Source organism: Engraulis encrasicolus, chromosome 2 (assembly GCF_034702125.1).
Source record: "Engraulis encrasicolus isolate BLACKSEA-1 chromosome 2, IST_EnEncr_1.0, whole genome shotgun sequence".
In the NCBI taxonomy this organism is placed as follows: Eukaryota; Metazoa; Chordata; class Actinopteri; order Clupeiformes; family Engraulidae; genus Engraulis; species Engraulis encrasicolus.
This window is the reverse complement of record NC_085858.1, coordinates 53,821,517-53,847,525: the sequence shown is the minus strand read 5'-3', so window position 1 is coordinate 53,847,525 and position 26,009 is coordinate 53,821,517. Positions and strand designations below refer to the sequence as shown.

Genomic DNA, 26,009 nt, shown 5'->3' with positions numbered 1-26,009 from the left:
TTCAACCGTTGCCTGTTCCACCGCATCATCAACCTAATGGCCCTGGGGGACAGGACAGGAGCCTATCTCAATCAGGGTGCACACAAGGTGCCTCAAAAGTTGTGCAATGGGACAGGGAATACCGGTACAAGCCTCTATCATACTGTACTTCTCTGCATGACTAAGGCAAAAAAAAAAAAACCTCAAAGAAGGGTCAAAGAGTCAGGCTTCAGAAAGTAAAAGCACTCCACTCCAGTTGTAGTATTACATCCATGGGTTCAAGGCCATCTGACTGTATCTGTGGTGATTCAAATTATTCAGATACTGTATTGGCACAGGTAGCTGAAGGTGAACTTTTGAAGGTAGCTTTTCGTGCACATGTAAAGCAATTGCTGCCAAGGGATTTCTATTACTGATCCTGGACCTTTGTTTCTGTTCTGGCTAATGACTTTGAGGAATGTGGTTGATCGTGTGCTGTAGTTCTACTGTCCTCGTTGCTGTAGCTTGCACATGCATCTCTCAGCAGCATGGTTTGGAAATGCAGCAATGTTTATGATCACTCCTACAGCTGGAATAGAAATCACAGATTTATAAATGGGCATCTGCACCTTTGAGCTATGTATGGAAGAAATAATTTATTTATAGATATATATGTACTTCTAAAGAAAGTGTATGCAATGTTTTCAAATACATTTCCAGCGCTATCCTATTTGATACCACAATGTCAAATTCGATGGGGCAGAGGTGTTCCCCTCAAAAGTGATTCAAATAAGTGAACTACACTTTAACATCATAAAATTCTGAAAATTTCGGTTTAAAGGTCACTTCTGTTACATCCCACAGAGCAAAGATAATTGTGCTCTGTGTGGGCAAAGTGTATGTGTAATATGTGGACCATCTCTGCCCAAACCATCACATCCCTCTTTGCAAAATGTGGCTCACTAGCCCACTAGCATTTAGTTCAGGCCAGTTGGCAAAAGCCAGTATGTGGCTTTTAGTGGTGTACAAAAAGAGCAAACATCTGTCATTCCTGTCACCACTCTTATCTTGCAGACAGACAGATTTTTAACATTTTAAACTTCCTTGTACAGAGACACACTCCACTATGAAGCACATGCTTTCACCTCATTGTGCATTGTGTTGCCAGCAAGACTCTACATTACTTTTGTCAGTGCCAGGAATGTGGTTGCAGAAACTTCTTTGGAGGCCAAAACCCATTGATGCATTTGGATCATTCAGCTCAGGTTTCCTTGAAGATGCCAAGCAACTATTGTGTTTCTCAGTTACAGGAAGTTTGATGAAATGCTTCCTGGTGTCATCCACAACACTGACAAATAGTGAAGTTGTAGAAGCAGGTATGTTTTTATTCAAAATTCACATAAAGAGCAATACATAGAAAGCATAGCCATAATTTCCATTATGGATTTTTTTTCTTTTATAAAGGTAACAAAACTAAACAAAGACTCCCATAAGGCACATTGATGTAGTTTTTCTATATGGACCTATTTGCACAACCACATGTCCACCAACTGCAGAATTAAGAGTTTTGTTGGGAAAAAAAGTCCTGAAAAGTCTGCCTTTTGCAAAGGGAATTGCCCCAACAGCTTGTCCAATCTGCTGATACTATCGCCATGAAGTCCTTAGAAGAATTTGAATATTCCTATTGTTCACTGGCCACGAATCCTGTAGGCCTGTCACAGTTTTTGACACATACTGTATCAATTCCAGCTTATGAAAGCGTACACCTTGTCGTATTCCTTCTCCATGCTGCCTTAAAACTGGTTCTCTCAAAATAATCAAATCCATCAGTCTGGTGATTTGTGTGAAGGATTGTCATTACTATGGATGAGCGTGGCCTTTAAACATCGTAGTCGACAATGATACCAGATACCAGGATGTCTGGTATCCTGGAGACCCAGACCCAGCTGAAGCCAAATTGAATGACATATCTTGCCCATTGCTACCATTTTGGATGCTGGTAAAGTTCAGTTGGTTCACAATACAATTCTGCATCTTATGGCTGTCAGGAAATCAGAGCATTTCTGAAGCCGGTATGAACACCCCTGTCCATTTGACCCTTGACCCTCTAGCTCCACCTCAGTAGCTGGTGATGGTGCCGATCTGAGGTACCCGCTGGTTCTGGATGGCCATGGCGTTCTTGCGGGTGACGGTGGTGCAGCGGCTCAGCTCCTTCGCCCGCGGCCTGGGTGGCACCTTGGGCGTGGAGGCCAGGTTGGCCAAGTTGGGTTGCGAGCGGCTGGGCATCAGGCGGCCCCCAGGCACACCCAGGCCGCTGTCGGGGCTGAGGCCCGCCCTGGTGGGGGGATCGGGCGTGCGGCTACGCTGGAGCTCCTCCCGCAGGTCGCTGCGGCTCACGTTGAGCGAGCTCGTGCCAGAGAAGGTGCTGCCATCGTCGCTGAAGCTGAACTCACTGTCATCCCCCTCCTCGCTTCCCTCCTCGCTGCCTCTATCCACGCTCTCCTCCCTGCCCATGCTGTCTCCAGCGGCCAGGTTAGGGCTGCTTCCCGGGTCCACCCGGAGACTAGGGACCCCCAGGCTTCGGGGATTCTGGTAGATGGCGTCCGGCGAGTCTTCCGACTCCAGCGTGTTCATCGAGCGGGACTTGTACCGGTCCTTCAGGTTGAGGCGTGGGGTGAGGGTTGGGGACGGGGAGCGGGAGGAGGAGGCAGAGCCGGGGAGCTTGAGCAGGTTGCCCTGGGAGCGGCTGAGCTGCTGCTGGCTGGAGGGGGCCAGGAGGAAGCCTGATGCTACTGATGCCCCCCCGGGGGAGCCAGGGCGCTGCTGCAGCTGGGCCAGGTTGAGGGTGGAGCTCCTCATCTCCTTCTGGGCGGTGAGCAGCTGGACGCGCGGGTTGTTGTAGGGCTGTAGGTACATGGACGGGGTGTAGCCCGTCTTGCGATTGTGCCTGATGAAATAAGACGGAGAACTTGGTTTAGCTGCAGTACATGTGTTGTGAAGATTGCATTGCCGTATACTTAGCAGGTGCTTTCATCCAACGTGCCTTACAAACAGTAATGGGCAACCTTGATTCAGAAGCTACAATCCAGTACCACCTATTGCAAATGAGCTGGTTCTACCTCTCCAATTCAGGGCATTTGGACAGGTAAAACCAGATCATCGGGAATATGTGACAGTAGGATTGTAGCTTATGAATCAAGGTTGCCCATTATTGCTTACAAAAGAGGACATAAAGACCCACAATTGAGTGGAGAGTAACTGGATGTATAGTCTCGAATGTGTAGGATGTGTCTTGCAACGTAGGTCATTGCATTAGCAAGGAAATTGCATTGAATGTGTCATACCTGACAAGCCACCATCCATTCTCCGATTTCTGGAGAACTTCCACCACACTGCCCATGTCGACAGAGAGTTCGTCGGAAGACTTAGCTTTGAACGTCTTAGAGCAGCAATACAACACTCCTGCACACACAGAGACAGACATCAATTTCAGAGTTCAGGATTTTTCAATCAACGACATTTAAAATCGAACATTATGTAAATATTATGCATTATGTGGCTACATATGTCACAAAACAGACTTGAAGAAATACATTTAAGTACTGTGTAACATGTTCCACTACTTTCATGTCATGGACTTATCTTTGCAGCCTATTCATGGGCCACGTACCTCCATCAGTGTTGTCAAGGTCGTCTCCAATATCTGCATCCACTTTCTCCAGGTACGGAGCAGGGAACCATGCCATACATTTCGCCTCATTCTCCACCAGCCACCAGCCTGCAGTACATGCACAAGTTTAGAAAACAATATAGCAAACAATACATCAATACATCAACATTTCACTCATATAGAGACAATAAAGGCTAATGTAATCGAATGCCTTTTGAATGAACTAGGCCTCCCATCACATAAAAGAAAGAGATGATCTTGTGAAAAACGACTTGGTTGCCTTACCCGCTTTGTCTTTGATGAGAACATCCACGGTCTGATCAATGTCCACCTTGAAGGGTTTGTTCTTGGTGTCTTTGGTCTCGTATGGGGCCACACATCGATAGGTCTCGGTGACAAACGGCTGTGTTACGTTGCCACCACTGCTACTGTCACCATTACCACCGGCGCCATCCAGACCGTCCTCTGATGGCATTATGACAATGCTATAAGCAGATGGTGGTCTGGTTAGATTTGGCTACTACATTTTGATCACAGCAATGGTACTTCTTCTACCACGCCTACAGATCTACTACTACCTCTTACATTAATTATGATAACAATAATAATAACACTACTGTTATTGCTACTACTATTATTACTACTAATAATAATAATAATAATTTTGTATGGAAATAAGGAGTACCTGTTTTTGGAAAATTCTGGTGACATGTCCTTGCTGTTAGGAAGCAAGAACTGCCGAAAGTCAGCACTGTGAGCAACACGGTTGTCGCTGTTCAGCAAGTCATTGCAGTACTGCTCCAGGGCCTTCAGCCTCAGCACAGACTTGCTGGGGCCCTTTTTGCCAACGTTATTCTTTGCCTTCTTTGCTAAAACAAAGGCAAAAAAAATTTCATTAGATTTCATTGGTTATTAATCTTTTATTGATTACCACAATTGTGTAACATTTTGGACATATTTTATTCTATATTGTGTAATAAATTGGCGTTCTGCTACATAATAAATAAATAGCCTAAATAAATGAATGAATAAATAAATAAATAAATAAGCAAGCCCCCTCGCAAATGAGATGGTTCATCTCAGGGGACTGTCTGTAAACATATAAAATGAAACAAACCAACAAACCCACCTTTAAATTTTGGAACAAGTCTCTCAGATTTCTTCAGAGGGTTTTGTGGGGGGAACCTTTTCTTCAGTTTCCACTGCAAAAGACAGCACATGCTTGTTTCTATATGTCCCCATATTTAACCACTGACACAAGCATCAACTTTTGCAAGGCAGGATACTATGACTTACATGTAGGTCCTTGAAATCTTGAAGGGACCGGTACACAACCATTTCGTTGTCGTCAGACCAAAGCACCGAAGTCATGTACATCTACAAGAAATGAACCAAGCAAACCAACTTAGCAAATTGTTACTACTCGAGATTGTTATTTAAAGGAAAGAATCCCCAACACTGTTTTAAAGAAGAAATAGATATTCATACCTTAACGGTTTCTTTGTGCATCACCCCAATAAGTTTGATGCTCACGGCATACTTTTGATTGTCCATATTATGTGATTTTTTTCAGTGGTGTCGCCTAAAAATATTTTCTACAGAGCCGTGTGCGCGTATGTAAGAAGTGTCAGTCAGTCTGACTGAAGACAGCTGCGTCACTTGTGTATCTGCCCAGGAGTCTTTATACTGAGAGGAACAGTTAAAGGCGTGGTTGGAAAGTGACGTTGATAACCATCCTCTCACCTGCACGTTCTCTCTATCCAAACGCACCGGGAAAGTACGGCAATCAATATTGGTGTCAACCGGATGCCATGTAATGTAAGGTTTTCCGTGCGTGAACGGAAAAAATACGAGGGTGATATGGTATTAATTGACATCAATGCCTAACCATTGCTCTAGGCACATTAATTTACAGTAGCCTACACGACAGCCCACAAATATAGGCATCGTGATTACAGGCGGCATTGACAAGCTCGTGGTGTTGGGTGAGCTCATATCAAAGTATTTGAGCAGGTGCTCAATTGAAAGGGTTGTGAAGGTTGCCACACCGAGAAAAAAAGAAACCTGTATAAAACAAGAACGACAATTATCATTATCATTCTTCTTATTATTTGTACATTGTTACTCACAACATGGTGGGGGAGTTGAAATGCGCATTTTGCGCATGCCTCTCGGACTGAAGTTTAAGAGTGTCTACTAGATCTTTGACATCAGATAGGCCTACTTACTTTCAGGTCGCTGTCCACCTTTATTTCTTAATCACAGATATCAAGCTGGAGACAGAGCCAAGCTACTTCTCTCTATAGGCTATTCGTCGTCGTGCCCACTGCTTGGACTTTGGAAACGCGCGTAATTTCGCGCGTAAAGTACAATTTAGTCCAGTTGGAAGACCATTCTGAAAAATAATCTCTCATGTTATATTGTCTCGGGCTTTGTAGTTAACATCTTATGCTATGCTGCCTCCAACATAGGTGTTGAGCCCAGAGATCTATAAAGAAAAACTCGTACTCTTACAAATGTAATTACAACTCTAGTGGTATGATATTATATCGTTTCAACTTTGCAGTTATCATACTACTAGTGTTGTAATTAATTACATATGTAAGGATTCTCCTTCTTCTACTTTACAACTCTGAATATGTTTTCCTGAGACTGTTGCATTACATTACAACGAAGAGGAAATTAGCTTTGGCTCTGTGTGTCTTGACCCATGACACGCTCTCTCAGTGTGGGCATTTTAATATGTTGGATTTAACTGAGATCATTCCCATTTTGAAAGTGTTGTTTGAACTCTGTACAGTGTGAGTAGTGCTACAGAGTCATATAAATGGTAAATATCAACTATGATAATAATCAATTCATTCCTTTTTGCTCCAACTGAGCATGTTCATAGTTCGGACCAGTCCGTTTGACACAAGTTAAATATTTGTGCTTCACACAGGGGCAGAGCACTGGTATTGTAAGATAAGATAAGATAAGATAAGATAAACTTTTATTGTCTGTTTGTACAGAAATTTGTGTTGCATGATACTTCTCCACAATCCACATATAAATGCACATTAAAGACACACAAAACACAACATGGCCTATATAGTCTAGTCGTCTAGTGAGGGGGGATGTGTCTTAGGCCCGCTGCAACATGATCTCCAAAAATTCTGTGCTCCTGGACACGGATGTTAAGGGCACAAAATCCGTGTCCAGGAGCACGGATTTTGCCAAAATTCCGTGCTCCTGGACACGGAATTGTTTTCCGTGCTCCTGGACACGGAATTGTTTTCCGCGATTAACACAGAGAAGTGCTCTGTCTATAGGCTAATCCCACAGCTCTATGTTTCCACAGTCTTGTGTTTTCTCAGGATTTTTCTAATTTCAAATATTTTTTCTCCAAATTTTTTTTTTCCTACTGACAGGTTAGGGTTAGGGATTGTTTTGATCTGGGCACAGCTAGTTTTCTTTCATTCATTATATGATTTCAATTGCCTAGCAACCAACTGGAAAATATATTTCTCAAAAATATGTCTTTAATGACAGGTTAAGGTTAGGGAATGTTTTGGTCAGGGCACAACTTAAATTGCTATAGCATTATTTTGTTAGAATTAGCATTTGGTATGTATTTTCTAATGATAGAGTTACACAGTGCTGTGGTAATAGCCTATAGAAAGCACTTCTGTGTCCAGGAGCACGGAAAACAATTCTGTGTCCAGGAGCACAGAATTTTGACAAAATCCGTGCTCCTGGACACGGATTTTGTGTCCTTAACATCCGTGTCCAGGAGCACGGAATTTTCGGAGATCAGGCTGGAATTTTCGGAGATCAGGCTGGAATTTTCGGAGATCAGGCTGGAATTTTCGGAGATCAGGCTGCCAAAAAGTACCAGCAATAAAGGCATTTACAATTTCAAAATGCCACAGTAATCTTCAGTAACAGTCACACATGACAAGTAAGGCAGCACTGACCTGTATAGGACACTGTTCTGCGCATTATAAACAAATATCTTACATAAAACACATAGAACTGTGTGCGTTAATGGCGTTGGGCCCACAAAATATTGTAAAAGGCGATCGAAAGCCATTGGCAGGGGGCCCCACAAAGTGTTGAGGCCCGGGGTTCCTGGCCCCAAAGACCCCCCAACGCTCAGCTACTGGCTTCACCATATGATTACTCTTCTGTCACGCTGTAGAGCACCGAAAACTAGTGTTTCTCAATGTGGCCTAATAACGTGGACAATAAGTCACTATAATGTCCAAATATTTCAATGATTTCAGGCATAAACTGATTCCTCCGAGTCCTTTCTGCCTTGCCCTTGAACCTCAAATTCTACTCACTTCTTTGTTTTTGTTTTTTGTTGTGGCTCAGAGTGCTAGAAAAAGTCTGATTAGAGCCTCCTTCCCTCAGCCAGACGTTCCTTTTTTAAGTAGGCCCACTGAATGTCTGGACAGAATTTCAAAATGTTCTTGAGTGTCATCATTTCACCAGAGCTATTGAACCAAAACTCTAGCCCCTTTAAATCAAGTACACAAAGCATATTTCGAAACAAATTTACTGTACTGTTAAATGGCTGGTCATAATACCCATATTTAAAATAAGATCAGTATGGCATCTTCCCCAAAACCTTTCAGCCATTGTGGAGCTGCAAAAAGTGAATGGTCCTTGGTCCTCACAATGGAGTGCAGATTCCTCTATTGCACAAGTTCAGTGCAGTCACTCTTTTGTCAATACTTCACATATCAGATTCCTCAGAAATTTCCTGTCCACTGCTTACTTTGTGAAATAAAAAAAAACTCTTGAATCCATATCCCAAACCATGATAAGTCATGATATTATCAGAGAATGTTTCATGCTGTATGACTGACCAGTTGAATAGAGGAGAGCTAGGGGAAATGTGCTAAACTTTTGGTGACCTGAGTCATCAAAGAGAAATTGGGAGGGGCATTGCATTGCATTAATGTATCGTGGCAATCGGGCTGCTACTCGCACATGGGGACCCAGGTTCGAGTCCAGCCTGAGTCATTTTTGACCACAGGAAGAACAGTGCTTCTAATAGAAGATAACTGATGTGTTGTCAATAAAGCAATCAATCAATTTCCCCAACCCTAACCCATCTCCCTGTCCATCTTCAATGTCTTTTGATTTTTGAAAGAGAGACATTATAAACCAAACATATACTTTTCATTCTGAGAAATACATTTTCAACCATACCAATATTATTATTATTATTATTTCATGACACCATTTAAACTGCAAGGAATATTCAGGAGCTTTTCAGCAGCACTTTGTAAACTGAGAGCCAAGCAATTACATACAGGTCTACTGCCATCTAATGGTGGTCACATGTGCCTTAATTTATCAGACATGACATAAAACCCCCAATTTTGTCATTACGGTTTTCTCACAGCAGAACTGCATTTAAAGCTTAATGGGCTTAAAGTAGACCTTTATGTGCTTCAATGCTACACGGATACATTGACTTTCACTAGCTTAGCGACATATTCCCTCTTTTAACTTGTCTTAAAGCAAGACAGCGCTTAACATGAAAAATAAGACACTTTACCACCTTTATAAACCCCAGCCAACGATTTCAACTGTATTAAGCCCCAAAATAGTGGCATACCCCTTTAATGGAAATTTGTATTGTATTGGCTATGCATAACTTATGCCATCCCTTCATGAGCGCCCCTCTTCAAATACATACTGCATGTAGACATGAAGAAATACATACAAATGACATACTCAGTGATGGTCAGACAATTTGTTAAAACAGCATTTATTCATTTACGTTTTTGTACAAATGTCTTGACTGAAACAAACAATCTCCTCAACCTCCTCCTCCTCCATGATGTGGGCATACAGAGTAGAGTATGCTCACAACTTAGGCACCGGTGATCTGATTTAGGGGCAGCTGTGCAGCACGCTGCGACACAGTATAAACCAAGCAAGTCTCTCTGCTCTTTGATTCTTTTACTCAGGGAGGGATACATTCATTAACACATAGACACACACACACACGCACGTGCACACAAATGGGCACATGGACACACACACACAGACGCGCACACGGACACGGACACACACACACACACACACACAGACGCGCACACACACAGACGCGCACACGGACACACACACGGACACACACACACCTTATGGTGTGTTCTCTGCCATCGTCTCTCCATGCGAGACTGTGCTTTACGTTTGAACATTACATCTGGACACATCTCTCTCACTTTCTTTGGTGGGAGGGAATGTAATCACAATTTAAATGTTTCCCAAAATGTGAATATTATGACCGCTTCATAGTGCTGTGTGTTAAAAATGTTTTGGTAATATATCAATGTAAAAACCTAACCAAATTCACAACACACATTCACAAAATATACACACGATATAATCACATTTTTTTCTCATGGTTAAGATTGTCAAATGAATACTCCAGTGTTAATGGTTAATACAATGACAACATAACTTTCCCAGAACACTGGTTGCATAGAAACATGTGTGTTATTCTGTTACTACTACATTACACACTGATGAGACCTGCAGTACCTTACCTTGGCTCACTGACCTCCATCACTGATCCTCTCTCTCTCTCTCTCTCTCTCTCTCTCTCTCTCTCTCTCTCTCTCTCTCTCTCTCTCTCTCTCTCTCTCTCTCTCTCTCTCTCTCTCTCTCTCTCTCTCTCTCTCTCTCTCTCTCTCTCTCTCTCTCTCTCTCTCTCTCTCTCTCTCTCTCTCTCTCTCACACACATTCTGTAAAAAGGACTTGGAGCACAGTTTTTGACAGATATAATACTGCAATGGAAGTGTGATGGAGTGGCCATGTAGCGGTCAGAGCCCCAGTAGGGTACCCGAGAAGGTCTGGGTTCTAGTACCGGCGGGGCAACTCTACACCCTTTCGCTACAGTAAGTATAGTCCCCACTAGTTTCCCACTACACTCCGGCTGATGGCTACATGCTGGTAACAACTCTCTTAAAGCCACAATAAGTATTTGTTTGAACTTTAAAATAATGCTTTCAGAATAATTTCAGCGGTCCAATCTGTTGTAATGAGGTGGAATTCGCCTTGCCTCTGTCCCTGGCACCGCTGTATTTTGGATTAGTGGAGAGTCTAACAACTCACTACCTTCTCAAACTCTAGCAATGATGCATCCTTTAGCATATTAGATAAACTATTTAAAAATATATTAAAAATACAAATCCTTTTCCTCCCCTCCCTTTCTTTCATACTCGACCATTATACAGGTATCACACAGAGTCAACCTGTTCAAAACACGATGTCACCATAGAACATGAAAGCTTGTAACTCCCCTCTCTGAACACAGTTTAAAAAAAAGAAATCAAAATAAGAAAACCGTAAAAATGCTGTAAGTAAAAAAGAGGCTGAAAAACCCACACACTGAGAAGTAGAGAGAGAGAGAGAGAGAGAGAGAGAGAGAGAGAGAGAGAGAGAGAGAGAGAGAGAGAGAGAGAGAGAGAAAGTGTGTGTGTAAGATAGATAGATATAAATATGTCTTCAAAAAGAACCCAAGCTTGCTGTGTGCCAGCCAATTCCCATGTGTCCCCAGACAGCTCCTGTCTCCTCCTGGAGGTTCTTGCGTGTCCAGTCTGCAGAGAAAGGGGGGCCTGGCCGTGTCTCCCTCCCAGACCCTGGCTCCTGTGCACCACCCAATCCTCTACATCCCCTACCCGACCTTCCAGGGCTCTCTGCTGCCAGTAGTTCTGGCTGGCTGGACGTTGGCACCATGTCCACCCTTTGCCCCACACCGCCACCGTCACCTCTACCCAGTTCAAGTCCCATTGGGCAGCAAAGTGTCACCGAAACTCATAAATGCCAGTGCTGTATTGGCGGACATTGGAGAGGTTGAGGGACTGGTACCTGCGCCATACAAATACACATACAGAAGAGAAACACAGGGTCAGGGGCAGGTTTTGGGCTACTAATAGCCTACCTAATGCCGGTCCTTTTATCTGCTATTAGACGACGTTACTGAGCTCCATGTTAGAGAGCATCTACTGAACCCGAATGAGGATCATTGTTAACTTCATCTTTTTTTAAGCCTTTGCATTAGTGACACTGCACCTCATTTTTATAGTGCACCACAACCAATACAACTAACTGTGTATGTTCTTTTATGTCTAGGTTCTTTTCATTCATAGTGTGCATGTTCCTTTATGTCATGCATGTCAAACTTGAGATCAGTGAAGTTCATCTGCAGCTATGGGGGTCAAAAAATAGTTTACATGGTCCCATTTTCTGACTTTGACTTTTAGTTGCACCTGTGATGAGATCAGTAGGAGGATTATACACCCTCTGAGGTGAAACAGTACATACCACTCTGAGCTTCTGTGATAGTAGTATCCTTCTATGGTAGCTGTTGATTTCTGGAAGCAGATGTAGTAGAATCCTGCAAAGGACGCTCCGCTTATATCCTTAATAGTGTGGTCAGGTACTAGGAACTGCTCCTGTTTGGGACAAATGGGCAAGAAAAGGGTTACACTCGTTTGGACATTTACTGTACTGTTTTCATCCTTTTTTAAACTAAATACAGAACACAAATCACAGTGCTATTGTGATAACAGGTCACATCTCACAAGCTTCTGAAACGTGGAATAGAAGGCAAAATGCTGAAACCCACCTTCCAGCGCATGAAAACAAAATCACTGTTCTTCAAATCTTCATAGTCAAAGTCGTCCGAGTTAAACGTCTTGGCATACTTATAAAAGGCATGGAACTTCCCCTAGAACACAACAAGTCATTTGCAGTTAGGTAAGTGTGAGAAAATGGCTGTACATTAACAAAAACTTATTCAAAAGAGGACCCTTTGTACTAGCCTAGCTCTCGCCAGACCCGTGCATTTCTGCACAGGACATAGAGTCTTTTAGGATTTTGGGAAGCTCTCCAGTCTGGAGCTTGTCGTCATGATTGTTGTTTCAGCAACAATGGCGGCTTGCATCAAGGAGTCATGCAACAACTGCATTTGCGACTCTACTACCACATACTGACAATGATTTTGAGGGAATCTCTTGATGGCAAGGACAGACAAATAGTAAATGAAGCCATGCCTTCTGAAAACAAATCAAACACGCGCTTGACCAGACCTAGTGAGTGGAGCTCGTGCGGCTGTGCGGAACTACAGCCCTTGTGAAAGTCAGGATCTCTTTGCACAACAAAAACTAAACCATTATTTGAAAAACACTGAATGCTGAGTACACATAATGAAACTGAAAGATTTCAGAGTAAAGCAGTATGTTGCAGAGAGTACAAAAAGTCAAAGGGCATTGAAGGTGCTGTAGTGTGGTGCACCCGTCAGTAAATGGGTTTGCATGCACATGGGGACCTCGGTTTAAGTCCGACCAGGGACATTTCCAACCCTTCCCTCAGACTCTCTCACTCATTTCCAGTCTCCTCTCACACGGACCGGTCATAACAAGAAGGAAGCAAGTAAGCAAGGACTAAGTAGGTAAATAAGTAAAAAAAAAACATGCATCTATGTGACTAAATGAATGAATAAAGGCCGCTGACAAATCTTCAGACAATTATCCTTTACCAAGGTGTGGCGCCTTTCTCTTTCTACTCTTCTCTGGGTTTAATTTAATGTTGTAATGGTGAGGGACGGTTGTGTTTGTTTATGTTGTTTTTGTTTTGCGTTAACCAAAATCAAACCCAATCAAAAGTTTATCACAAAAAGGCCGTATCGACCCATTAAGAGGTCCATACCCAGTGTTTGCGGTCAACATCCTCGTCAGCATCCCACTTCCTGGTCAGGAACGGGCACTTCCTGCTGATAATTTCTCCAGCGAAAAACGTGGTAAGAGTTGGATATTCCTGTGTGTGTTTAACAAGAAAATACACAATTTAGTTCAATAAACAACAAGCACATTCCTGGAAAAAAAGTTTTTTATAGACTGGGCATATACACACTGAAAAACTGCTCAGAGATGTGTACAGTTGAACACTCTTGTTGACGTCTGAATTTTGACCTTAGCTTGAGCGACAGCCAAATGCCAGTACTGTACACAAAAAAACAAGTCTTTCTATGCCACTTTTGCTCCTGATCTGTAGGCATAGGCCTACCATTACGGATCACTACAAATATGGGATCTACTGATGATAGGCTTAATGTGGAACCTGAAGCTGCTTCCATTGAAATGATTTAAAAAAAAAAAAAAAAGTGCATCACACATGATTTGAAAAAGAGTACGCGTACATGATTTAGAAAAGAGTAAGCATACATTTGGAAACTGGGGCAACACCTTGACCTAAATATCCATTTGGAACTGTTCCCATGAACTCAATCCTCCTCTTTGGCAGCTCTCTCTCTCTTGACTATCAGAGCACACATCAGCAATGCTGATACTGCAGGCCAGGCTTCTGCCTATGTGCCTATTAAGCTTAGTTATCAAGTTTCATGCGCTACACACACGACCAATCCATTCCCCCAAGAGTCACGTATGGACCTGTTTAGTGAAGTTGAGGGGTAAATTATTGCCGAAGGGTGAGTAACTCACCTCAGTAAGACCTTTGATCTTCAGGTATCCACACAGATAGGAGTCCTGCATGGTCACATGCTGCAACAACAGAAAAACCGTGTCAGGGGCTATATGGGTATGTGACATAATAGTGGGTTTGGTATGTGACATACAAGTCGAAACAGCCACAGTTATATTTAGGGTTCAAAGCAATATTAGATCCTACTAACCTATATTCTATATTGGATCCACTTAGTTATGCCAACGATCAGCTGTTTGGCAAGTAAATTTATCATTTGGATAACCACGGGTTGTGGATAAGGCGTTAGGCTACAGTGTGCATCATACTCATTAATTACAACAGTCAAGGACAGTAGGCTAATCTAGCCTAGGAAAAACAAAATATGCAGCCTTTATAACCTGGTTATGTAACTGACAGGGAGATTTTCGCAGCCATTCTTGCGATATGTCAAATTCAAAACCACAGGACGCACAGCCTGCCTGCAAACTTGGCGCGCAACAAGAAATGAATGAATTGCTGTCTATGACATTCGGTGAACCCTACAATGTTAACTTGCGCATCACTTGCAACGTTAATACACAGCACATCGTCAGATTTAACAACAGCGAGCTAATACCTGCCAGGTTACTAACCTGTAGCGCTACCTCCACGTCATAGGAGCTGCCTTTGCTTTTCTGGTATCCCTGGAACTGTGCGCCACCGTAGAGAAGAGAAGTGGTCACCCCCGGCTGCACGGTGTTTATCGGGGGAGGTGGGTTGAGCGAGACCGAGGCGGTGCAGGCCTCTGACGAGCTGGTGTAGTCGTCGTCAGTGCGCACGGGCATGTCGACCGCCTCGTCGGCGGTGCTCTCTTCGGACTCAGGAACACACGTTTCTCCTTGGGAGTATAACGGCGGAGGAGAAGGGGACCGAGAACACATGTAAATCTGGTAACTTTTCGTTGACAAGGCCTCGTCCACGGCCTCCCCCCAATTAATGCACTGTAGCTCCATTGACAGTCAGCTGCAGGACTAGTAGCGACTACTAGCGTCGTTTGAACTTGCAGTTGTATATGAAGTAGCCTGCCCCTAGTGGAATAAATGTAACCAGCAATTAAAGCGGGCGACTCGTATCTTCCCTTTCTCCCACAGATGTTTGGACAAAAATATCAACAGATCATCGCTAGTGGATGCCCTAGTTGCGGTGGCGCATCGACTCGTCCATCACAGCGGCTTGTCACATGACTGTCTATTGGCGTACACTGGATGTTTCCAGTCCCAGCTGCACTGGTGATGAGATAACTCAACTCACATCAGGTGTGACCTTTGGACAGGACTGTGCTACCCATCACAAGGAAGGGGGTGAGGGGTCGCACTGAATGACTCTTGCCCTGTCTGCAATTTGACATTCTAAACATTTTGGAGTCACAGTCCCAAAGCCTGTAATAGGCTATGCCCCCACTATATCACATCCACCGCCACAATAACACCACCAACAGCAGTAGCAAAATGGTGTACATAGGCCTATTCATGTCACATCCATCCAACATTTTATTTACAGTGTCATACAGAGCTCCAAAATATACAGTATAGATGATGTAATAAATGATGATAACTTTTTAAAGAAAAATGTAACAAGCCAAAACATGACACTTGGGAGTTTGTTATGCTAATAAATCAGGGTGTTACACCCTGCAATGAACAGCCCTTACTGTAAGCATACACACCCACAAACACTGAAAACTGGGCTTCATTAGAAATAATGTGTATTCAATAAACAATTCAGCCTCTTACAATTCATAGTGACAGTCTCGTACTTGGCAAGGCACATTAAAATGGACATTAACGTAGCACTGCATTCATTCCGGAACATATAATATTCAGGAAAACATTAAGGGACCACAATGGAAATAAGCCTTTGTGTCTATCCCTGTTCCTTTTAAAGATTTTTTGGGGTCTTTTTTTACTTTATTGATGACAGGACAGTATGAGAGGTGGACAAGAAGCGAATGGAGAGAGAGACGGGAGGGGTCGGCAAATGATCCCGGCTAGGAATCGAACCCCGGTTGGCCATATAGCAGACGAGTGCCCTACCGTTAGGCCAAGACAGGGCTTATTTATTTCTTGTAATGTATGGTTTCCGTTGCTTCTGTTTCCGTAAGTTTTTACATGAAAATAGACAAAGCAATTCATTCATTGATTCAACATTACATAGGCTACATGCCATTATAAAGCTCATCCACAAATGGTTTGCAAGATTTGGTTGAGGGATTTGACTTTGCTTGAGATATCAGTATCTTGACTTGCAGAAAAAACATCAACAACAGCTTTCTTTACTAGTCTGTAGATGGCAGAGTTGCTCAAACAAAATGTCTCCTCTCAATGCAGGCCTGAGCTAAGAGCTAACCAATTCACCATGAACAAAATGTTCTCAGAAAACAAAGCTTTGCTCAAGTTCAACATACAGTGCAAAAGCACACACATCTTTGGATTTATTTTGTGTAAATCGGTAAAAACTGTTACATTTTGAGCACCGCTGGGCCTTGCTGTATGTACTACTCCTTACTCCATCTCCTGAGCTAGCAGCACCTCCAGCTGCTCTCTGACGTAATCTGTGTAGTTGATGATCTCAGAGATGCGACTGCGGTTCCGACTGCCTTCATTGGCATGGACCTGGGGAAACAAAGCACAAAGGAAAACATTAGACATGGATACGTTAGACATGATGACTATACTATTACTAACCCCTTTCATTTTTTTACTGACCTATTTATTGTATGAGTAAAGTTATTTATTCACTAGTTCAGGCCTAAATGTTGAATGTGTGCGGATCTATACATTTAATATTGTGGTGCAGTATATCTGAAATGAAAAGCTTATGACTACTGCAAAAGATTTCGGTGGTCTCTACTACCAGAGAATAAAATCACATTTATTTATCAGGTGTCAAGGTAATGATTCAATAACTTCCTTTCTAAAACGTGGCTAGACAACTTATATGCTTCCTGCAAAATGGGGAAAAACCAAGGGCAACCCTGAATACAACACTTCAACATTTATCCGATTTGGGAGAGATTTGATGCATTTCAGCCACCAAAGACTTTCTTTCGAAGGCAGTGTTTTTGGACAAAGCGTATGTTTAGTGATAGGCTACTGATGAGGGCGTACACCGTACATAGTTCATGTGAGTGATGCAAGCGTTGTTTACATAATATACATTACATTACATTACACTTAGCTGACACTTTCATTTATTCAAAGCGACTTACAGTTATTTTTTGTCAGGGTATTGGTTACAGTCCCTGGAGCAATGTGGGGTTAGGTGCCTTGCTCAAGGGCATGAACCATGGATGGAGATGTAGGGAGAGGTCAGGGGGGATTCAAACCTGCAACCCCTAGACTGAAAGACCAACTCTCTAACCACTAAGTCATGGCTGCCATACTGCCGTACAATCTTAGAACGCAGTAACTCTAAAAACGGCAAACTGAGAAAAAAGGCTTCAAAGTTTTCCATATGGCGCGACAACTGTGTTGTCGGTAAATTGGTGGTGACACTTCCTGGTAATGCTTTTTTAGGATAGAAATTTAATGCACACAAAAAAACCCCCCAAAAAACAACATTTATGTGTCTTTTTGCCACAAAAAACCGACTTACTGCGTTCTTGGCTGGTATTACTGCCACAAAATGGAGTTACTGCAGGAGTTACTGCGTTCTTAGCTTGTATTACTGTCTACTTCCAAACCAGTCCCATTGGAACGTGCAGCAGTAACTCGCCGATTTACTGCGTTTTTGTTTAACCTTTTTTGGGTCATTTTTGCACTTTCAAAATGAGTTTTCTCCAAAACGGGACGGTGTTGGACCACCATTTTTGGACACAAGACAATTGAGGTAGTTTAGAACCGATTTCCGATATAAAAAAAATTTCGACCATTTTGAGTTACTGCGTTCTAGTATTGCACGGCAGTATAGGCCATATACAATCAATGGTTGTATATGTTATTGTTAACGCTAATGTGTCCTCCACAGTGACACTAATGTCTCCTCCAAGGGGTAAAGTCAACTACATGTAAGCCCCCATACTGTTTTTTTGACAGACTGAGATGATCACTGGTCCTCATACCGTCTTCATGAGTTCGCCCAGCCACTTGTTGACACGTGTGACCAGCTCGTCCTCCCGGTTGTCGATCTTGAGCAGGTGAGTATCATGGGAGGCACTGATGGCATTGATGACTGTGTCCTTGTCCACAAACAGCTGCCATATAGTAGGTCACAGAGCAGAGCACTTAGTTTAACACATCATTCTTGGAGTATATATTTGAGTGTACTACGAAGGCACATAAGTAGTGTCCTTGCAAAAACTCATATGAAAAAATAGAAAAATTCATGAAACTCTCAAGATGAGTAATACAGAATATATATGGCACATATTATTAAAGTGGTCTAATTTTGTTCGCAGACACACACATTCTAGGAACAAAAATGAAAGCATATGTGGTAAAGTGCCATATTGTATTGATTTTCTTAATAGAGTAAACATTACGTATATATTGCATACAAATGATCTACACAAGCTGTGTCATGCTAAAATATTCTCAGAAAAACATACAATAAATGAAATGGACTTCTTTTATAAAATGTGCCTTGTAAGACTTGTACAGTCATATGTGAATAATTGCACATGTGTTTTCACTTTTTTATTTTTACGTATGAGGGAAAGCACCATTTGACTCTTTAACTCCTCAAGCTAGACAGGATTGGTTGAAAGTTAAGTCATGGGGATGTCTAGTGTACATGTAATGCATACTGACCATTCTGACGTCATCAGGTAGCTCGTCCTCCAGCTCGTTCTTGGCCACTCGCTCCAGCGTTGCCACGGCGATCTCCAGCAGCTTCTCGTGGTGGTGGTTCTCCAGGTCTCTGCACTGGGCAAACGTGTTGCCGGGTCAAGGAACCATCCAGAACTACTGCTTGGGGACATGGGGATGAAACTCAGAGGAACAAGGTGGTATCAAGAAGGCAAGCTAGAGATCCTTCTGCTGTATTCCAGATTTCATCACATGAAGTGAGATGTGGGACTTATCCAAGCCACTCCCATTTTTGAAGTGGGAGTAGGTTGAGTTACCCTGTGTTTGCTTCACTTAAATAGAAGATCCAGTACAGTACACTCTTTGTAGTTGGAGGTAGGACGAGTCCCACTTCCCACTAGATTGAATTGGGTCTGGGACATACAGTACCATTAAAGTTGGGGGTCAGAGACTATGTCCATATGTCAGTGAAGGACAGCCTTGTGGCCACATTACCCTGTCCTTGCAGAGAATTGCTGAGCATGTTTGCTTGGTGAGTGAGGGAGTGGAGCTAACCTTTCATAGGAATAGTATTAACAGGCTAAATCTTATTTACGATGTCATGCCACAAAACCTGTCAATTGTGACATCCAATTCATGAATACTACATATGTCTTTAAATCTTCATCTTCGATTATATTACTGATATACTATAATTCAAGCCAAGAGGAGAGTTGGGCTCTAAATTACCTGTGAGTGCATCAATGAAGGGAAAGTTGTGTCACTATTTTTTGTCTTCAAAAGTAATACAGAATAACCATTCCAGAATAAGCATTCTGATGGCAAGCAGGTAAAGGATATACTCCTTGCACGTGCTCCACAAATGCTGTACACATGTCTGTGATGTTCCTTTCGAAGTCTTTTATGATATCCTTTGAAAGTAAAGACAACTTGATTAGTCTTGTTTCGGTCACTGCATATGATCTATGCCATAAACATATTTTTTTCTAGTTGTATAATTCAGTCTACCCTGAGTGCTTCATATTTTTCCAGAAGACTCATTTCTTTTCTACAATAAAAAATGACTAATATAATAATGGCTCGCAGAGCTTTGCAGTCGCTGACAGCGTTGACAAAATCATCTGAAAGGGCCACCCATTTTCACCCATTTAGCCCAAGGCGCCTGCAAAAAAAAGCCTGCTGAATCCCTAAGCCCTTTTTGGGAAAAGGTGCCCTCTGCCTATTAAATCCTAAATATCTCAGACTTCAAAGGACATAAAAACATAAAATAAGTTGCATTTTTGCAAGTTGCTCCTTATCTTAAATTAGAATGTGTTCATTCAGCTCTAACAAACCCACATTTTTAATTTAAAAAGCCAAAATCTCAAAAGCCTGAGTGCTGCGTATGTCGCTCCAGGCGCCAAAGGTCAAACAACATACAGTATACGCTGCATCAGGCTAAAATGGGTGAATATACAATGTAACAGGGACCCGAATTTGGGCCCGGGGCAACTGACCAGTTTGTCCCTCCCTGTGTTGTTGGTTCCAGGCTCACCTCGAGCTGGTCGACCAGCTGCAGCTCCAGGGTCATCAGCATCTCGTAGAGCTGGTCGATCTCTTCGTTCAACTGGTCAATCATGGCATCCATCATGTCATTGTCTGTCGTGGAAATGATCTCATTCATCCTCTACTCTCTCCAACACACAAATCAGACACCCCAGGAAGTTGAAGATCACAAACTGATACACAGTGTAGCCAACTCATATTTTGAAGCAAAAAAACAAAAAAAAACCCTCAACAGAAACTACTGTAAAGTCTCAAAAGTAGTTATACTTTAAAGACATCACCCAAGTGGGGATTTTGATAGAATACTGAGCCCAAATGAACAAAGTGACTCAATGTAACATTTGTTACGCATACATAGAAGGCACACCTGTCTGCGGACAGCCTCAAAGTTGTAGACTAGCTCAGCAGATCTCCCTTGGTTGTCAGTCACAGCCTCACTGTGGCAGGTGAAGAAGGTCTTTACTTCTGTCTGTCGTACCGCGTGTTTGGATAAGCCCACCTCAAACAGCTGGGTGCATTGAGCCACCAGCTGAGTTCTGAAAGTAGCTTTGTGTCAAGGCCAAACTGCCACCAAGCAGTGCTGGGCAAGTTACTCAAAAAATGTAATGCATTACTGATTACATGTTGCTGTCTTTTCAAAATAATCCCTTACACTACAATATTACTATTTTTAAAATGTAAGGCATTACACTACTTTTGGATAACTTTAGTTACTTGCGCCAAAAGTACTGTAGGCCTAAATATGGATCTGGCCATTTATTATGGTGTAAATCAAGCTCATGAGTCGTGATTTTCACCCCCCATCCAGGAGGTGTTTTTGGCAGCATGCAGACTAAAAACTACCAAGTTCAGGAATAGCTTCTTTCTGACCCACCACACTGAATACCACTAAAATCCAGGTCATTGTAATGCATTGTAACTCAAGTTATTTAGCATTGTAACTAAGTAAATATTACAGATTTTTGCCTTACATTACTGCATTACAGCAAAAACTAATGCATTACAGTGATTCATTACTTTTGTAATGCAGTACTGCCCAACACTGCCACCAAGCATGTATTGAGAAATAAGCAATGGGCCTCCAATTCTTCCTATGACACTGCACAAAATTTTGCAATCAAGTTAGTGTGGTCAAGCTGTAGATCACTGCCATTTCAGAGATCCCCAAATTTTCGGGAACTCAATGGCTGCAGTTACATGTACAGAGCATTCCTATGTCAAATGGAATATTCTCAGTATTTGTTCTGGAATATTCCGTTTACATGTGTGAAACGGTGTTCTGCCACCGGAATATTCATGAAACACGGCCAGATTCGGAAGGAATAAAGAGTTTAAAGTACATGACTCGTGCACAAACTGAATACAGCCACCATTCTGTTAAAAAATCGGAATATTTCTCACATGTAACTGCGCTCAATGGGTGTCACATGATAATGTGAGTGAGTAAGCACCATTTGGTGTAGTTTTGTTTTAAAACAATGCATACTTTATAAGAATAAATGATGTAATTAGTGGTGGCTTTCTCTATACCCATTTGGTAGGTGCACTCCTTTGTGAAACCTGCTTGCACATCAGCTTGTCCAGACTAAGCTTAGATGAGCTTTCCAGTGGTGATAGCCAGGCTATATCAAAATGATGTAGTCCAATGGATTGAATCTACAGTATCTGGACATCTACTTAGCACAACACAACCTTTTGCCCCAATTTTATACTGAGTAACGTGCAGGGTAAGGATATGCATCGCACAATGTGGGCACTCCAGGTAGAGAAGTCAACTTTGCAGTATCAGCATCATCTGCAAACATGCTGTTAAACAAATGAGGTCCATCCAAGTACTCCACAAAAGCATCCTGGGAAGAAAGACAAAGGTAGATTGCAGTATTTTTACATGCAGACATGCCATTAGGCCATGCCATTCAGAGTGAAACAAGCCATAGAGTGGTAATGTATGTTTAAGTATTTGGTAGGTACAGTGTTGGGCCTAGATTGAAATTGGACAAGGTTCTGTGGAGTTTAGTGGAGAGTTTGCAGCAGTATGCACTGTACCTTATGCAGTTGGAAGGTCTCTTCAAGCTTTGCCTTTTCATCTTTGGCTTTTTGTTCCTGTGCTTCATTGTGTTTCTTTTCTTCTATGGCATACTGGTACTTGGCAAACGCTGCTTCACGCTGTACAAAGAGCCATTCTTAACTTTTTACACTACAGTGGAGGAACATGTCTTTATTAGCTGAAGCAGCAAGCTTGGTGTGAATCACTCCATAGTCAAGTAGTTGTTGAAGTCACCAAATGCAATCAGTTGGAAAAAAAGAATGAGAAAAGTTAATGGAACAAATGAAATAATTGAGTTGGCCACGGAAACAAACTTTCCATTTAATTTCCATATACACTAATGTCTGGTCTACAGTAGGTTGCATCAAATGTTTCTGCTGTCCCTTCTACAAACAGCACATCAGCGACAACAGACTTGGACTGACTTACACCAACCTTTTTTGGACACATTCCATACGGCAACTACTCACAGTTTTCTCATCCACCATCCTGTAGTCGAGATAGACCACATCTGGTAGGTAGGCAGCGATGAAGATTTTGTAGTTTTCCTCATTACAGAGTGTATTGCCTGCCAGATTAAGGGTACGCAGTTGTTTGAACCTCCTGAGATATATTATCTGAAGAAAGAGACTGAGTTCAGTGATAAGTGGCAAAACCAAAATCAAACTGTAAGTTGCAGGTTGTCGCAATGTCTGGCTGCAAGTTTCCAATGATGGTTTTGGGACTCACATTCTCAAGTTCAGAAAGGAAGTTGTTCCCGATCGAGAGTATTTGAAGGTTCAGGAGTGTGTCGAGATTCTTAATAACTGAGATCCGGTTGTTGAATAGGCTCAAGTCTTGAAGTTTTACCAGCTTGTCCAGTCCCTCGATTGTATCGATATTGTTGAATGACAAGTCTGGGGAGAGAGGGAGAGAGAGAGAGAGAGAGAGAGAGAGAGAAACAAAGTAAAACAAAGTAATGTAATCCAGTGGTTCTTAAGCTTTTTTTCTAAATGCACCCCCTTACCTGTGCCCAAGATATGCCACGCACCCCCAACCCAGACTTCTACACGTGTATACACACTAAAAAAATTATTTAAGTGATGAATTACAATGATTGTTGCTTGAGACATTAATCAATACCTTAATGACTTTACATGGGGACCAAAACATGTTTTAATTTGGTTTTGATTTGGTCTAATTATAATGTTCGCAAGCAGAATTTTGGTCACCACCTCAACAGAAACAAAATTCTGTGCACCCCCTGAAATCTCTGGCGCACCCCCAGGGGGTGCCCGCACCCCAGGTTAAGAACCACTGATGTAATCCGTTATGAACTACAACAAATGTAAACGACAGGACAGTTATTGTCTAGCCTTCAAATAATACAGTTCTACAAATACTTACCAAGCCAAACAAGATTGACCAGGCTGTTTAGACCTTCAATTTTCTCTATGATATTATTGTCAAGTTGAAGTTTCGTCAAGGATGTAAACTGCCATAGGTTGTCAATCTTTAAGATGTCTAAATGGAGATCAAACAGAATGATGTTACAAAAACACATCAAATGAATCATGTAACAACTCACTTTTCACTGCTATTTCTGAATCATGTGTTTTTTATCATGCAATTCGAGCCACAAGAAAGCTAATGTATGATCCATGTGTTCCCCTCCTTACTTAGGAATTGTAGACGCAATTGAGTGACTTCGATGTATTCAATTCCCTCCTCCTCTGCAATTTTTCCTGCTGTGCCTTGTGGTCCCTGTTCCACAATGGCCTTCTGTAGCATCTGGTCATTGACCACACTAGGCTCTATGGCATCATATAATTTACTCATCTTGCTGGATGGATGATCTTATCAGTTGTAAGCTGCAAACATATGAAGAAATAGGTATCATGTACTGCTGCCATTGCTCCAACCGTATCTCACTCATTTCGTGAAGTATTCACGAAAAAAATATATTAATTTTCGTGGTGCATTCACGTTTTTGCCCGCCTTTCGTAAAGTCTTCACGAAAATAATAGATTAATTTTCACGCTGCCTTTGATGCCCTTTCGGTAGCCTACCGTCACATGGTAATCAAACATTTCAAACAAGCAATTTAGGATTAGGTTTAGGGTCAAGGTTAGGGTTAAGGTTAGGGTTAAGGTTAGGGTTAGGGTTAGGTTTAGGGTTAAGTAGGGTTAAGGTTAGGGTTAGGTTTAGGTTTAGGTTTAGGGGACATAAGGCGTAAGTACCGAAAGGGCGTCGAATTAGTGAGTCCCGAGTGTAGGCAGCGTGACAATTAATCTATTATTTTCGTGAAGACTTCACGAAAGGCGGGCAAAAACGTGAATGCACCACGAAAATTAATATATTATTTTCGTGAAGACTTCACGAAAGACGTGAGATAGGGCTCTATTGCTATATAAATCCCATGCATTCATGTTGCTTGCATTTCTGTCAGTGTTGGTTTATATCTAGTGTTTATTTCTGTATTTATTTCTTTTTTTTTACTGCTGTCTGCCTGGTTTGCAATCTCTCTTGTTTCTATCCTGATTGCACCATCTGTCCAGGTTTATGGTTAGTGTAGGCCTATCCTTGCCTCCTCTGCTTGTTAGTAGGCTATTTTATGTGCCTCCTCTGTTTGCCTGCACTTTTAACAAACTGTGCTGTAGATGCATTTCCAATTGCAATCTTGGTTAGGCTACTCTGGAGTAGGCCTATCTCATTGACCGTCTGGGGTTAAATAAATAAACAAATTTCGTCTGCGTAGCTCATGTGCTGGCGATATTTGCGTCTGTGCTTCATCTTGCTGTTTACGACTAAGCTAGATAAAGGGAAAGCTATATCAGAGATTCTGGCCTATCTCTCTATCTCTGGCTATATTCTGGGGAAACTATAGTGCACATTGACATTGCACATGCTAAGCAATCAAAAAGGTAAAAGTTATTTCAGCAACCGAAGGCGTGCAGTAACAAGTGAGCCACCTGTTAGGCTAGAATGGGAAGAGAAGTAAACTGTTCGTAACGTAAAGAAACTGATCGCAAAATCAAATGATCAAGATAGTCGATTGCCTACCTTACGGAAGAGAGCTGGCCCCAACAGACGCGGACATCGTTGCGTGGCAACAAGGCGGACGGCAAAAGTTCTTTCATGGGCACGTTCGTTCCGCAAAATGTCACGCGTAAGCTCCAATAACTACTCACAATCTTCTTCAAGCGTCTAGATTTGTCGCATTTTTAGGAGGTATGGATATTTTCCACGACGATTTATTTTCTGAGTAAATAGCGAAATAATCTCCCTATGACATTACCATTCCTGACAATTTTCTATTTATTTTTTGCAAATTGTATTTAATATGCAAATGGAATCAATATGTGTCAGATGTACAGCACATTTGTTATTTAAAAGCAAGCGCAAACAAACACACTCAAAACAATAGGGTACTTTACGTGCAAGATATGATTTGCTACAAATACATTACACCAGTTTCATTGAACATAGCTGACAAGTTTGACTGACATCTGAACTATCCATTCACACATAAGATTGC

General features: G+C 42.1%; 3 protein-coding genes across 3 annotated transcripts; all 3 read right to left on the bottom strand.

The window, feature by feature from the left end:
- Window positions 1–1,266: 1,266 nt before the first annotated feature.
- noxo1a (NADPH oxidase organizer 1a) lies at window positions 1,267–5,291 on the bottom strand. Its single transcript, XM_063191648.1, has 8 exons — window positions 5,117–5,291; window positions 4,925–5,005; window positions 4,758–4,830; window positions 4,314–4,497; window positions 3,914–4,113; window positions 3,629–3,736; window positions 3,303–3,420; window positions 1,267–2,905 (listed from the first exon to the last, which is right to left on the bottom strand). Exons 1-8 carry the CDS (start codon window positions 5,180–5,182, stop codon window positions 2,077–2,079), a joined length of 1,659 nt encoding a protein of 552 aa, XP_063047718.1. The 5' UTR covers window positions 5,183–5,291; the 3' UTR covers window positions 1,267–2,076.
- A 5,060-nt stretch (window positions 5,292–10,351) lies between these two features.
- Window positions 10,352–15,457, bottom strand: gid4 (GID complex subunit 4 homolog). Its single transcript, XM_063191671.1, has 6 exons — window positions 14,749–15,457; window positions 14,134–14,193; window positions 13,343–13,450; window positions 12,261–12,362; window positions 11,957–12,087; window positions 10,352–11,500 (listed from the first exon to the last, which is right to left on the bottom strand). Exons 1-6 carry the CDS (start codon window positions 15,106–15,108, stop codon window positions 11,437–11,439), a joined length of 825 nt encoding a protein of 274 aa, XP_063047741.1. The 5' UTR covers window positions 15,109–15,457; the 3' UTR covers window positions 10,352–11,436.
- A 1,092-nt stretch (window positions 15,458–16,549) lies between these two features.
- Window positions 16,550–25,590, bottom strand: drc3 (dynein regulatory complex subunit 3). Its single transcript, XM_063191660.1, has 13 exons — window positions 25,535–25,590; window positions 24,151–24,342; window positions 23,879–23,995; window positions 23,222–23,388; window positions 22,963–23,109; window positions 22,492–22,611; window positions 22,184–22,295; window positions 20,813–20,988; window positions 20,435–20,566; window positions 19,741–19,811; window positions 18,904–19,027; window positions 18,216–18,347; window positions 16,550–16,767 (listed from the first exon to the last, which is right to left on the bottom strand). The coding sequence occupies exons 2-13, from the start codon at window positions 24,308–24,310 to the stop codon at window positions 16,657–16,659; spliced, it is 1,569 nt and encodes a 522-aa protein (XP_063047730.1). The 5' UTR covers window positions 24,311–24,342; window positions 25,535–25,590; the 3' UTR covers window positions 16,550–16,656.
- Window positions 25,591–26,009: the final 419 nt, after the last annotated feature.